The 15940-nt window shown below is 37.5% G+C and overlaps 1 protein-coding gene across 3 annotated transcripts in view; it reads left to right on the top strand.

Annotated features, from left to right (window-relative positions):
• PPP1R12A (protein phosphatase 1, regulatory subunit 12A) overlaps window positions 1–13638 on the top strand; it is a 79199-nt gene extending 65561 nt beyond the window's left edge. For 2 of the 3 annotated variants that reach the window (XM_009588253.1, XM_009588251.1), the window contains 3 exons: window positions 382–429; window positions 5041–5091; window positions 11501–13638. In XM_009588253.1, the coding sequence (XP_009586548.1) occupies window positions 382–429; window positions 5041–5091; window positions 11501–11587 (186 nt within the window). In that variant the 3' untranslated portion in view covers window positions 11588–13638. Of the gene's footprint in view, window positions 1–381; window positions 430–3948; window positions 3962–5040; window positions 5092–11500 lie in introns of all 3 variants that reach the window. The other variant, XM_009588252.1, reaches the window with a different exon arrangement.
• The last annotated feature ends 2302 nt before the right edge of the window (window positions 13639–15940 follow it).

The raw sequence follows: 15940 nt of genomic DNA, 5'->3' as shown, positions 1-15940 counted from the left end.
TATTCTCAGATCACATTTGCCACAATTTACCTGTGTATAAGTACTTGAGTGTCTTCCATGTGTACCCTGTAAATATCAGTGAAGTACACTAAAAAGATGTTTGTTTTGTAATGCTTTTAGATAGAAATACTATGTTACTCCTATTTGCCAAAGGCTATGTAGTGATTAAATTACTTAGGGATGGTCACAGAGGAAGTGCGTGATAAATCCAGTTCGTTCTTCTTTATTCTTTATTTCAGTGTTACTTCCCTGAACACACTTTAAAATGCTTTTGAAGACATACTTTGGACAGAATACTAAAATGTCCAATTGAATTGTTTTTCCTCAGTTTGATGTTGTTTAAGAACAAGTACCAATGTCTTTATTAATTGTGTGTTTCAGAGACAAGAAAGATTTGCTGACAGATCACTCTTGGAAATGGAGAAAAGGGTGAGTTTCTGCCAAAGATCTCTTAAGTACTCCAATTCAGGCTTTGTTCTGGTTTGTTTTGCAACCCTTGGCTTGGATATATTTTAGTGGGAACAGAAGCCTTTCTTACAACTTGCATTTTTTAGAAGATTTGGGGATTTTAGGTTTCAAAGTGGCAATGAATGTGAGATACTGTGAGTCGGAATTACTCTTAAGAATTGCCTTCATGTTGCCTGTTGGTTTGTGATAACCAAGTTCTAAAACCCCACTGCCCTCCAGGGTTCTGCTGCTTGTTCCATCTCATCCAAAACAATGTTGGCACTCCAGAGGGTTAAGCAGGTTCAGAGCATCTCATCTTCTAATGCATTTCCAACATCCAGAGACTTTAATTTCCTCAGAGCTTTCCAGAGGCATGCGTGTTGTTTTACCAATTATTGTTGGTAATGAAGTAGCTGTTTCTACCTCACAGACATGAGACCTTAAACCTGCTAATGATATAAAATTAATAATAATCTGTCTCTTTCCTTGTACTGTAACTTTTTCCAGAGGGAATATGATACCGGGGTGGGGGGGAAGAATGAGTAAGCAGTGTGGGAAGAGGGGCAATCAGGGTCAGAGAGAACCCTAAATTGAATGGGAAAGGAGTCATGTAATAAATCCATATGTGAGATAGACTACAGGAATTATTTCAGAAGTTGGACACAGGATAATTTTAGGCTGTAGTTTCATGCTAGTTTAAAATCCATCCCTATAAAAGTTTAGTTCCACAGCAATGTAAAGCAAACTACATTGGTTTTGTTGTGGTCCTGGCTTCCTTCATGACCCTGTCCACATGTTCCTTTCTCCTCCCCTGATCCTGGAGTCACACATCAGACACTTAAACGGGAAGAAAACTAAGTGGACTTTGACAGTAATAAGTGATATGGTATACATTTATTTATCCCTGGTAAACTTCACATTCACTAGCCTTTTATGTTTACTTTCTGGTTTATGAGATTTAGAAAACAATTTTTAGTTCTACAAACCTGTCTGGTGTATAAACAAACACCTTGGTAGATTTTATAGGAGCACACAGAGATGTAGAAATGCTCTCAGGCACTTCCTGAAGTTCCATTATCTTTATCTTAAAAATCTCTCCAGCGGCTTTTTAGCACCAATTTCTCCTTGATTTTTTGGCATCCTGCTGTAGACAGTGATTTCATCAGTAGAAAAATTTCATCAGCAGCTTTAATTGGTTTCTTGCTTGCTATTATGGCCACAAAAGTGGACATTTAATTATTTCATATGTTTAGCTGCATCCATTACAATATAGGTTCCATACTGCAGAGCATTCAGTACTGCATAGTTAGACATTATTTCAGTTTTAAATTACTGCTTTGCTTTTTCCCAAAATAGTCCATTGCATTAAAACAATTGGCTATATTAGAAATTTTTGCACCTTTTTTTTAAAAAGATATTTAGTCCAACAGCAAAATGTCTTTCAGAAATGTTACTCTTCCTAAATGTATTAGTATTAAAGTACTAAAGTAAAAAAATAAAGTTAATGAAAATGCTGTATGGCTGAAACATGATTTACACAAGATTTAGGAGATGTTCCTTGTATTTTATAATTTTAAACTTATTTTCAGACAAGAATTTAAAACAGGAATTTATTTGTGATTGTGTTTCCCTTGTTGTTATTATTACTAAAATCTGGAGTTACTTTCACTTTGAAAGTGACTGAAGCAGAATTCTCAGCTGCTAGTCATCAATAGCTGATCTCTAGAAATAAGCTTACCAAATTCAGTTCAGATTGTGGATCTTTAAGAATAATTTTAAAGACACCTTTTTAATGTGTAATGTAACAATATAAATGTAAAAGGTAGAAACAAATTGTAGAGCTTTTCTAAGTATACTTTTCCAAGTATATGACTTCACTAAAATAAAATATAAAACTGAAGATATTTATGTAAATTACATAGAGAAAAGGGGAGGGGAAGAGCAAAGTGGTGAGAATAAATTGGAAGAAATAAAAGGCTGGCAGAGAAAAACCTGAAGGCACCTTTGAACTATGACATTTTCAAGCTGAAACATACCTTTTCAGTAAAGATGATGGGAACATTTATTAAACTTAGAATTGCACAGTAATAAAATTTATAAAATACTGGCTTTGAATTTTATTTGAACTCAGCCTTCAGAAGTGGGTTTCCATGAGGTGATTTGGTGATGTATTGTCAATATTGTTCATTTGAGAACTGTTTACCAGAAAGGGGCTATTTCCGTACGGATGGGGGTACACATTGGATCACAGATGCAAGGTCCTAGCAATACGTAGGCAAAAATAAGGGTTTCATTAATGACCTGTCACTCTGAAAAATACGCTGAAAGTCCTTTGCAGAATTTCATATGATGTGATAATAAAACTCAAAATGCAAGGTTTCAGTCTGAATCAGAATTCAGAATTGTAGGTACCTTTAACCAGTTTCCCCCAAATTTAGAATTCATCGTCTGGGAATTTGGGTGGTGGGGCGGTATATTTTTTGGTATTACTGCATTTACAAATATATGTAGGTATATACATCTGGTTTTACTTCTTAACAATTTATAGCTCTGGAGTCAATTTTTCACTTGTGTATATCCCCATACGTCAATCTCACTGCACCAAGACTATGGTTCCTAGTTGCTTTGATAAATACAAATGAGCTATTGTATTCTACAAGCTGAGAGACTAGCATGTATTTTTTTCATTTTGAGGGTTACAAATGTTCCTTGGCATACCTTACAGAGTTGTTGAAGTATATCATAAAATTTTAGACTGCATAAATTTCAAACCTTTTCTTTGAGTCCAGGGACTAATCAAATAATACTGGCAAATCTTCCCAGTGAAACTGCAATGTGTTACTTTGTTGGCGTTCCTCAAGCCAGTTTATAAAACAGTAAGCAGTTCAGGAAAAAGAGAAGCATAGCTTCACCTAATCAGAACAATACTTCTTTACAATAAATCTTATATCTAGGCCAGTCCATTTAAATGTTTCTTTTATGTAATGTGAAGTGTACAAAGTTAATGAAATAAGGATTTTATTTAATTGGCTTTTATTGCTAATACTTGTTCTTAGACAAGCTCAACATGCTAGTTAAGCAAATGCATCAAAAGGACTAATGATTTGTAACCATCTGAAATTTTGAGATTTATTTGATCATTCATCTCTTCGTAATTGCAGGAATTGTCAAATATTGCTTAATATAAGCACACTGATAATATATGTTATTCTACAAAGCTAGTAGGTAACTGATACAATTCTAAGTAATGTAAGATGGTGTGGGTTTTTTGTTAGTCACTTGCTTACTGCAGTTAACTTACTGGTACTTACTATGCCCATTACTATCAGTCAGTATTGTTATGGGAAAAGTCTTAACTCGAAGGAGTTAAGTACATTAAGTACTAAAAACTGCAGTTATCTATTACTTTGATAAACCTTTAAAGTTTTTGCTAAAATGAGAAAATGTTGGGGTATAAATGCACTATGATTAAACTAAATTCAAATGATTTATATCTGAAAGGTGACCGGCAAGAGTCAGTATCTACTGGGCGGTATGATCTAACCAAAGTTTTACACACCTCAGTCAATGCTGCTTGCTGTTTGCATAACACCATTGTATGCAGATGCATATGTCCACTTCGCAATAATCTGTTGCTTTTGCCTTTCACACTTCGGAAAAGTCTGAATGTAGAGTACTGATAACCGCAGCTGCTTTTAAATGAGACACACTGCATTCTCTGACACAGGAAAGCAAGCAATCAAGCTATAAACCCCTGAAGTCTATTGCATTAGCTATTCATCTGTCAGATATGTTGAAAATTATGTTTAAACAAAATAATGTCATTTAGAAATACAGTAGTGTGTCTGCACTGCAGACTGCAGCATAGTATAGAAAACCCTAAGCTGACTTTCAATAAGCTAGCTTGGGTACTGTAATCAGTGTAATCAAAACAAACTGAAGTTCTCTACAAAGGATAATTTCCCCTGCTTCTCAGGTAAAAAGAAAAAAAAAAGAAGATAAAACTGTACTAGAAACGCAGAAAATATTCAGGAAACATTTGCTCAAGAAGCAGGTGGTCTTACGTAGCTAGATTTCTTTGGTACTCAGCTGAACTCCTTTAATGTAAATTTGGGTGTATCTACACTACGTTGCAGTTTATAGTGTGAACAGATCCCACTGAGCTGAGACAGATGTTTCAGCTACGTTTGCTTGTCTATGAAAGCTTATGCTTTTATGCTTGTTTCTTTTAATATTCTTGTTTGTTTCTGATCATTTTCTGCATTTCTTGTATACTAAGCTATTACAGAAGCCTAGCTCATGAAAAATAAATCCAAAGAAATAGTACTTACAACTTGTCTAAATTTGTGTAAAGGAAGGGGTATATTTTGTAGGACTTGATGTACGTTTCTATATCTCTTCCTCCTCAGATATTAAAATTCCATATTGAAAAAATTTCTATATATCACTGCCATCACAAGTTTCCTGTCCACACTATGCTTTTGGTTGTATGATCTTTGAAACTTGAAGTATTTCACTGTTACCACAGTATTGACAAGAAGTAATTTTTAAAAAATTGTATTGTTCAGTGTTAACACACAACTTTTGATTTAGGAAAGAAGAGCTCTAGAAAGAAGGATATCTGAAATGGAAGAGGAACTGAAAGTAAGTAAACTATTACACATTAAACTACTAATAACAAAATGTATGGCTATGTCAGGGCAGCATGTAGTCTGGCAGTATTACTGGTCTCTATAATTTCATTATAAAATAACTAAGTTATAGCTGCATTTCAAAATCTCTCACGTCATATAGCTTGTTGCGAAGCTGTTATGCTGGCATAAGCAGTCATACATGTAGGACTTCTAAGAAGGCACTGAGACTTACGCTTCTATAACTTATTGGCTAACAAGAAACATTCGGAGATGGTTGCAGTGAAACATATCTTGATCTAATCAAGATGGAATTGCAATCTATGTTTTTGATGTGATACTCTGTATTTTATTAACTTAAAAATAACGGTAGCATATAATTCCATAGATATTTAAGCATAAAATGTCGCTTCAACCTTTATCTCGTGCTCTTTAAATTATGTATTAGACAGCATGTTAGCAATATCAAAGTTTTAATTTGTTTAGAGTGCATAATAATCAGTTTTTAGTTAATGAAAAGCTGTGGATAGATTTCAGATGTTGACAAATAAGTACCATTTACCACATGCACTGATTTCCCTTTTTTTCAACTATGTATAAACTGAATCCCAGAAGGAAAATACTTTTAAAATTCATTTCTGGCTTTTTATTTTTTTAACCCGTCTTGGTATGACTTTTCTCATTTCCTGGTTTATCAATGTTAAGTGCTCTGATACGATTAAGAAGGGTGAGAAATTGGGCAGGTTTGCTTTGTATGATGTCCTTGGATATGGTATTGGACAGGGTCAACCAAACTGATAGAATTAAAGTATGACTAGAAAACTAGTGGGACATGATGAAATAGAAAACATTTTTGCACTCCAAAATTTTAAAGTACCACCACTGTTTTGACATTTGGTATTTATCATTGATTAATAAAGTTTCCTTTCAAGCTCATTTTTGAGCTCCCCCTGGTGCTTGGAAACGGCATTAACTTCCAAATACTTTTCATTAAAATACGTGCACGAAGTTTTGTTGAAGTAATTGAAGCTGACAGGCAGATGTAGGCAGAACGCAACCACGATGCCTCTAGCTCCCTTGGATTCAGGCCAAGATAGTTTGCTGAAAGGGAGGACACAATGTCTGTGGTTCCTTGAGGGGTCTTTAGAAGTGAAATATGTAGAAAGCAAACTATGGTATAGGAAAATAATTGTGTTTAGAGTGGAAGACAGGATGTGAGCTTCTATCGTCAACCTGCAAATTCCTGTTAGGAAAGGTTGGGCTTCCGAGAAAAATAGAGAATGCAAATATATTGCCTTTTTTCAAAAGCTTACTTTCAATAAGCAACATGTGAAAGTTTTGAATTAAAGATTAAATACTCTTCCTATCATTTGTTGCACCGCTGTGTAAAAGTATATATTAAATGTGTCATTCTTTACAGACTTTTGAATAGGAGGTTTAGTTTGTGCAATTAGGATGTTAAGTAAAGAATTCCAGGAATAGCTCTCATTGTTAATGTATCCTGAACTGTTCTGGAAAGCTGTGACGAATCACTGCTGTTTCTTAGATTGCTTTTCAAGAATGTGCCACTTGTTTGATACTTTCCTTTCACAGCGACTTATCTACTTTAAACAGGACCGTCTCTTCTAAGTTATCTTTCAATTCTGCTCATCTCTAGTTCTTTTAAACATAATGTACATGTTTTTTTCTCGTTTTCACTCCTATTTCTTTGATTCCTGCAGAACCTGCAACAAATAAAGCAGATACAATCTTTGAGACACATAAACGAGCGACTGGTGACTGAGAATAGGGCCTTGACCCGAGTGGTTGCCAAGCTGTCAGGGTCCTGTAGGCAACTGCGCTCTGTGGACTTGTAATTTCTGCCTTCTCCTTTGTGTAGCCAGGCAGGTGTTGACATTCAGTTTGTGCTTGGGTAGAATTTTACTATTAACACTTGTGTGTCAGAAACTGACTTACTGCTGCTCGGTTATGGAAGTGTGGCTAAAGCATGGTGTCCAGTGTACCAACTACAGGTGTCGCAGGTGTGTTGGTATGGTGTGGTATTGTCCTTACTAGCACTGAAGCTTGTCCTCCCTTACTTGAAGATAAATTGGCAATGATCCAGGAGACCTTTGACATGTTGAAACCCTGGCAACAATTGAAGGGATTTGAGTTTGCACTAGGATACACTGAAGTCACTCCCTTGTTTTAATGTTTAAGTAAATGCTCAGATAGATAGATCTGCCTCTATTTTTCTAATAAATTGAAATTAAGAATTGAGCTTTCTTACTGCAGTATAATTGAAGTGCATAGAGTTGATACAAATCTAGTCTCAACTAAAGAAGGTTTGAGAAGTGGTTTCAGTACTGTGCATTCCTGAACAGTTGCATTAGCAACTTTATTTCTTACATTTGTGTGTTTTAGTGTTTAGAGCGGACCAAAGTCTTTCCTTTCAAAAATGTATTGGAGTTTCAAGTCGATTAATATTTTCACATATTAACTTCCTGTGTGGTTCTGGCCAATCCTTATTTTTATCTAGACAGCTTAAAATACCCAGTTTTAGCACTGAGTTAAGGTTATTGATTATATTGCTATATATGTAGGCATTCCAGTTGTGGACCAGAATCCTATCATGCAAAGACTGTACAAACACAGACAGAAAAAAACCTGCCTAGTGTGTCAGATTGGTTCATACTTACTAGGCCATCTGGTTCAGTCCCCGACTGTTAAAGGTATGAACTGTTTTGTGTTTCATCTCGGGAAATATACCAGTTTGTTGTCCTTAGTGTTATTGCAGGGCTGTTTCAGAAGCTCACTGGAGATTCAAAACTTCTATGAGGAACAAAATGTGGTTTCATTCCACACCAAGTCTAGATGTCTTTCTTCCTCCTCCTGTATAACAGCTGTATGGGGTGGAAGTTTCAGTAAGCTTTTAAGGTCTGTAAGTGAAAAAAAAAGATTACCTTCTGCACAGTGACTCTTGTTAAACTGCTTCCCCTCGCCTACCCCCCATCCTGCTTAGAAGCAAGGCAATAAGCATACGTTTTGTCATTCTGCTCGCAGAGTCTGATCTCAGGTTTTCCCAACTAAGAGGCATGAAATAAAGAGGTTTATCTTTTGGCTTCGCGTCTTCCTGGAGTTGGTCTAGCAATAGGATGTGGATAGAAAGCTTGTTCCTGGTCCAGGCCCTGCATTCCTCAACTTTCCCTTGTGTTAACCCTTGCTGAGTGAGTCAAGTCAGCTCACTGACCTGGCTGAAAACAAATCCCTTTATTCGTTACATTACATGATCCATCTCACCCCCGCGTTGTTGAATCACTAAATGAACGCAGAAAGCAGCAGGAGCGTACTGCTGCATGCAAAGGGAGAGCTGTCCCTTTAGGGCAGCCCGTCTTACATCAGCTTCAGCTAACAATGTGGTTTTTCAACACAGCTGAGCTAATCTAATGACTGCTGTCCATAGCCACACATCCATACCATCTTTTTTTGCTAGCACTGGCATTCCTTTAACCATGGTAAGCCAGTTCAGAGTGTTAACCCACAGAAAACTATTCAGTATTCCTTTTCGTAGGGGGAGTTTTCGACGGCAGATCATTGTGGAGCTTGAGGAGCTGGGCTAGCAAAAGAAAAGCCATGGAAACACAGCAGGGAGGCTTGACGTTATGATGGTAGCTTAACCATAGCAGTGTGCCTGATTAATCTGAACAGGTACCTTAACAGTTCATGAGCTTTTTGTAATCTTAACTTACAAAGTTGTTCTGTATGTAAAAACTGTTAAATCCTCCAGCAAACACAGACATTATTATTACTGTACAGATCTGAGTTGGCTCCATATATGTCAGGTGATTATTGAATAATTATTTGCTCAACTACAGCACTGCAAAGTTACTAGCTAGTCATATAATACAGATAGGCAAAATAGTGCATTTGTAATCTTATTCAAGAATCTCATCACAGGAAGATACTTTGCTATTTTAGTGAGAAGCAAATTGGAATTTAAAGTGTTAAGTACAGTATGCAACTGTAATTTTACTGAATTTGCTGCAAAGGTTTTTTTCCTGCCTCTGTACGTTAAAGGTGTGTGGTGTACCCTCATGAGGAGTACCATAGGAATGCACTGCTCCAAGAAAATTGTATAAATGTCTTTGGCTAGGTTTAAAATATGTGGGGATTAGTACAGATGAGAAGCATAAGTATTTTCGGTTACTTGAGCTTATCCTTCCTGATCAATCTCCTATTACTCATAACTGCTTTTATCTCCTACCAGTCTTCCCCTATTCTGTAGCAGACTCACAACAAAAGAGAAAATACTTTCTTAATACCTATTCCACGTATTAGTTTAATCAGGATTAAAATCTATCTACAGAGATTTGCAGACATATAATGGTACTGGATTATGTTAAAGCTCTAAATTTGAACAGCGGCTTTTTGTTAAAATAGTTCACCAGAAAATATACCACTCTGTGGGTCTGCCTGTATGTAATTAAGCATTATTGGCTGCAGGTCCCTAGTCCATGAGTTGAAAGAGGACTGTGATGTTCCTGGAGTTACTCTGAGGCTTCATTGGAAGGCGTACACGACAACACTTGTTGAGATACACAATTAACAAGAACGAAATCAGACTCCCTTGCTTCCTTGTGCATGGCTAGATGAAGGCTGTTGTGGTTTCACCCAGGATCTTTGGTATGAAGTCCATAACAGAACAAAAAGGAGGAGGGAAAGGTGTTAGTTGCTTTGCCTGAACAAATGGCTGTTTCATTGTTTGCAGATCCACGTCATAGAACAACCCCAGGTTTATCCTAACATTACAGGTGCATGCACAAATGCATGGAACACGCGCCTGTTATCTGGGTATGACCCCTAGCACGTGTATCTCAGACAACAGTAGTTGTTTTTTACAGCTTAAGGAAAACTTAACATAGATAATAATTGAAAATTGCCAAACGATTACTTGTGTTGCCCAATTTCAGACACCTTGACGCGGTTTTTGAAAGTAATCACCATTTTACAGCACTTTCTGTTCAGAGCACAGCTCTTAACTTGACTATAATGGAAGCTTCCCTCTGACTCTGTGAGGAACTTGGTTTAGGTGGCTTGCCCTAATCTCCACCATGGCGCAGAGTTGGAATCCAGGTTAGCAAATGATTTTTATTTACTCTAGCTCTGAAGACCACCTTTCTTCCTCTTATGATCTTCTGTCGTCTTCATATCACATACTCTGATATTGGCAGGTAAATAAACTAGAGATCCTGTAACCTCAGTCATCTTCAGTGCACCATCATGTTTCACTCTGTGAGAGGGTCTGCTGTGTGGTGAACGGAGTGTGGATAGGACTCCTTTGGAGTAAATGAAGCCTCTACTGTAATGCAGGGTTAATTAACTCTGCATTTTTAAAATTATCTGTTCTTTCTGTTCCATTATAATTTTCTGAATATAATGGGGTTGAAAGTATAATTTTGCTTGAATAAAATGGAAACAAAACTAGTGGCAAGGGAATTTCATCATGAAAAATTATGTAGCAGTTGTTACATGGGTCACCAGCTGGACTTAGACCTCTTGCATGCACTTGCACCTGAGGTTACTGAATAACCGCTCTGCAGGAATAGGCTGTTACCTCCTGTGTAAACCTGCTGCTAGAAACCATACACATAATTCAGCCATGAGTATTACAGGTGGTTTGTTATCAGTGTGTGAATGTAGATATGGAGAACTGCTGAGATTACTTCTGGTTTCTCTGACAAGTTATATTCTCCCAGTACAAACCTCTGTGCACTGACTTGTCCTCCTTTCCTGTCTGATCCTGTCCAACCCTCACCTCACTTGGCTTCTGCCTTCCAGCTTTTGCGCTTGTGTGTCACCCATCTCCTGTGGCAACCTTAACTTGCCATCTCCTAACTCGTATGCCTGAGTATGCAGCCTGGTATTTCAGCGATCTCTTTCAGTGATCTGATCTTGTGTGAACCAAGCTATTCTAGGATATGATCTCAAATTATAGAATGTGTGCTTCAACATGAGTTTGGAAGTGGTTGGAAGATTAATGCTATGAGCTAATAAGCTGAATCACACTGTATCTGATCAGGATGAAATCATCCAAGAGCACAGTGGTAGATATGCTTAGCCGCAGCATGTTTTTTTGAAACTGTGCAAGTGCAGTATAGAGAAGCCTCTTTAAATTGTTGGTAATTAACTTTTTTTTGTTAGAGGCTTGTCATCTGCGCCACTGAGATCTAGTGCATCTAATCCAAGCAAATGAAAACTCCTAATCTATAACTCTTAACTGTATCATGCTAAAAGGTGAGATTTTTCTCAACCGCTGATATGAAGGGGGAGAACTGCCAAGATGCTTAAGCTGAATAAAGATTTTTATCCCCTGTGCTTGTCTAGTCTTGCTGCTTTTACTTGGGGTATGACAGCAAATAACCATCGTGTTTCATTTTTCATAGATGCTACCAGACCTGAAGGCAGACAACCAGAGGCTAAAAGATGAAAATGGGGCCTTGATCAGAGTTATAAGCAAACTTTCCAAATAAAGGGTTTACTACAGCAGCAAATAACGGTATTGCACATCACTAGTAACTCCAGTGGACCATAGTATGGCAGTCACTGGAAGAGTGGGAAGATCCCTTGGAGACTGTCATTTTCAGATATCCTGCCAAACGCCCTCTTACCTGTGTGTTTTTTTGTATCAAGATCATTGTTTCTGTTAAAATGCAGCTGCTGAGAAGATAAAATGACTGAGAAATCTTGTTTACAGCATAATAAGGAAAGTGTTCAAGGCCAGATACGCCTCAGATATTTAACCAGTAAGCCTTAGTTGTACATAAACACTTTTACATCATCAAAAGCTTTCAGCTCTCACAGAAGACAGTTACTCAATAATGTTTTTGTTGTGCCACAATTCCCAGTTTTTTTCTATACTCAGTTTTTCTTTAAATCTTAAGTTTGGATTTTTTTTTTCCCTTCTAATTATTCATGTACCAGATTTTCTTGTACAGTGTTTTCACAGCTTTACCATTTGCAGAGACCACACACCCTTTTAAATTACATATTTGTGTAGCTACCTAGAGTTGTATTGTCCAACCACCTGGAACAGAGATGTTTGGTGGAACATTTGCTTTCACTGTTTGTGCAATATGCGTTTATTTCCTATACAAAATGCTTTAAAAGTCAGTTGAAACTAGAAATATTTTAAGAGTCCTGTTTTCTGCCTTTATTGGTCACTTTAAAAAAAAAAAAAGTTTGTAGTGAAAGATGTTAGATCCTGTAATCGTCACATTCATTTGAGCAGGTACTGAGTGATGCTGTATATATAAATGTGTACTGGTTTGATTTTTCAGACCACCACGTGGCATGCTTGAATATATTTCCCTATTGCAAATGTCTGTTAATGCAAATTAGGCTATTCCAGAATAGTGTGTTTAACAAAGTTCATTAATTTTTATGGTATAAAGAATTTAGACATTGTACATTGTATGGAGCCCTATCTTTACAAAAGGTCTAAACTATATAAAATACTTTGTTATCTTTTCCTCCCATTTTTTTTTTCATTTGATAGTGTTCACCATAATAAAAAATTGCATAAATATAACTGCTTCACTACATTTCACATACCTGTATTTATCTGAGTGCTGTCCAAAACTGTTGTGCTAGCCAAAGTAATGTACTAAATCATTTGAAAAACATAACCCATTACACTCACATTAATGTTTATATGCACTGTTGTTGCCATGTGAGAAGGCATCCAATTTGATAACACCATCATGTCAGACCATTTTATACATTTCAGTGGCCTTTAAAAACAAAAAAAGTACTTAAGTAAAGATCGCTTTTGTTAGAAACAGCTTTTATATTTTCACTAAACCATTCGAAATACGACATCCTATTGGCACATAGTTCATTGCCTAAAACCACTGAACAGATCAGCCATTAAAACAAATTGTACATTGTAAAGCTTGTAGTAGCTATTGTATTATTGATTATATTGTATACTATATTAAATGTGAATTTGTACCCCTTCATTTAAAAAGGTCATTGTGTTCTACTGCCTACTTTGGGGGGTGGGGGTTAGTTTTACGGGGGTGGGATACGTTTTGGTAAGGAAGGCATGATGTCCTCTCTCTGTTGATTGGTTTTTTGAAGATGTAAGGTTATGCTCTTACTACCAAGCTCAGGATTCTTGATTTTAAAGGTACACAGATAGTTTGAGATATCTTATTGTAATTGATCTGTATGAGAGGTGGGTCTGAACCGTAGGGACTTCCATTGTCTTACGCTAACATAAAATAAAGAATTGAATGGCTGCAACGTATTGAGTTCTGTTACAAGACAGTTAGGCATATTCTGGATTATATTTGGTAAAGTTTGGGTGCCTGTGAATGATTAAATAAGTGTTTCTAATATTTTAGTGTTTTATATTTAGGTTATTTATTCTTTATATCTAAAAAATGAATGGCTACTGTGCTATATTGATTTTATTGGTAGTACTGAGCAGACCTTGTATCTGCATGAAACTAGTTGCAAAACCCACTATTTTGGAAAAAAAAAATTGTATTTTGACATATACAAATAAAATGAATACAAACTATTTTAAATGTGTGAAAGTTTTACTGAGAAGACACTGAAATTTGTTATGAATTTAAACCATGTTTTAAGTTTGCTATTTAAATTCTTTGGTGGGCATTTTTCATTCATTGCGTTACTTGGATGCAAAGTTCAAGTACCTTTCAAAGATTGTAATCAAATTGTGATTATTTGCACATCATTGTACATGCACATCTGTAAATGCAACAGTAAAAATGCCATATTTATGCAATCTGTAACAACTTGGACGAATGTTTATATATTTTACATAAACCTGTCTGTGTGCAGAATCTGAGAACCATTTTTTACGTGGTATTAACCAAATCTCACAAAGCAACTGCTAAACTTGTGTCACCGTCTTATTGTACTAATCGTGTTGCAGATCAAACACATCCCCAGAAAATCCAGCTCCCACAGAGAGAAAATGGGTAGTGGTGGACTATTCGATTATTTAGGAGACGGTTTGCATGCGAGAAATATATTACTGCTGGCTGCTGACTCTGGCAAGCTTCCTTAAGCGACTAATGGCTTAAATGGTAATTCAAAACAGCAACTTAGATTTTCAGGGGACTTGTCCCAGTGCAGAAAAGGATCTTTATGTCCCAGAATTAACATCAAATACACGTGGAGGCATGGAAGTAGCTGGTGCTGGAGAGCTAAGAGGCAAAGGCCATGCCCAGAACCAGCCCCAGCCATGAAGGAAGCCATAACCCGGAGAGGAGGAGGGACCGCGGGTGGGGAAGCAGCCCAGGCAGCAGAGTGCGGGGAGGGCGGAGGCAGCGTGGCTGCGTAAGGACTGCCTGACTTCATGGTTCCAAACGGTAGCAGTTACCTAGAAGAAAAGGCTCGGGAGCTGGAACTTCATTTTTTTCCCATCCCCTCTCCCTCATCATGAACAATTCCCTCTGGACCTCCCCAATTTCAACTACATACCGCTTTCAAACTTCTGCTATTTCCTTGCCAGATTGCAAAAAGAACAGTTATAATTCACACTCTGTAGGTTGGTGCATTTGTTTGCTCGGCAGGAAGTACAAAACATGAGTCTGAGCGGTTCTCTCCTTTAGAGATTTCTTCTGTGCTAAACTTCGGTGTGTGCTCAGATGAACATTAAACCAATGGGTATTGATCTTACCCGTTCAGTATTCCTGGCCACTTTTGGTAATCTTTTAAGAGCAAATGTGTTGTCATAGAACAAGTGTTCTCTCTTTTTTAGAAAGAGTAGCTATCTACATGTCATCTTATAGAAGAGAAAAAAAGCATACTTTTGGGGAGCTGAAGATACCTGCTTTAGGAGATGTGTGTCAAGGGAGAAATTTTAATTATTTCCTTAACCTTTATCATACAGAAGTGGGCTCCATGTGAGATGGCTCCTACCCCGCTAGCTGACTTTAGCCATGAGGTTTATAGTCAAAAGGAAGGGCACCACTTAATGCCAAAAAACATCCGTATGACACCAAACAGGAAATCTACACAAAGAAAAGCAGGTAGCAAGGAGGAAGTGTGCCATGATGCCAGACTTGGAAAGGCAACACCATGTCAGAAAATGAACAGTTGACATGGAGAAAGATAGGGGACACATCACAACAAAACTGGTCAAAAGTCGGAGTTCAGGGCCCCATCGCATCCGAACTCCTCAACAGAAAAAATTGTCCAAAGCTACCAGCAGTATGAATTATGCCTTGCTGCTGGCTGGTAATACTGCTCAGAGGCAGTATTAATTTCTTTTTCAATGAGGCGATTATGAAAATAATCATTACACTGACTCGTACTTGATCTGGGTGATCGTGGAAGTGGCTTGACTCTCCACGGCTGGCACTTTACAGTTCTTTTATGGGCATCTTGAGGTTTTACCCACCTGTGCAGCACACCAGCTCCTCTGGAAAGGAGCACGCACCCTTTTGTCTCTGTCGTGTTCCTTGTGGTCTTGTGGCAGAAGAGTACACGGAGGTGGCCAAATCCGCCACGCTGCAGCATGGTGCAGCCACGGGTCCTGGGAGCTCCAGCTGGGCCTCTGTGGGGAGAGGGGTGCCGAGGGCTCTTGGCAGCTGTGGCCTTAAGCCTGTCCAGTATGGAAAGTGTAGACAGCCACATTTTTATTTACACTGAAAGTCACTTTTCCTCTTCCAGTGGTAGCTTCAGCTTCTCTAACTTGACATGATGCAGTGTGGGCAGTAGATAATTTTGACAATTGTGCAGCTGAGAGGTTAATATGTTTTACAGATGAAATTTAATTTCCATCGACAGTCTGAAGGACTGTCACAGCAAAACAGAACACAAATTCACTATACAATGTACAGTTTAAA

The sequence above is a fragment of the Fulmarus glacialis genome, unplaced genomic scaffold, assembly GCF_000690835.1.
Source record: "Fulmarus glacialis isolate BGI_N327 unplaced genomic scaffold, ASM69083v1 scaffold9292, whole genome shotgun sequence".
Classification (NCBI taxonomy): domain Eukaryota; kingdom Metazoa; phylum Chordata; class Aves; order Procellariiformes; family Procellariidae; genus Fulmarus; species Fulmarus glacialis.
Note: the sequence above shows the minus strand (reverse complement) of the source record. Positions and strands in the feature narration are given on the sequence as shown.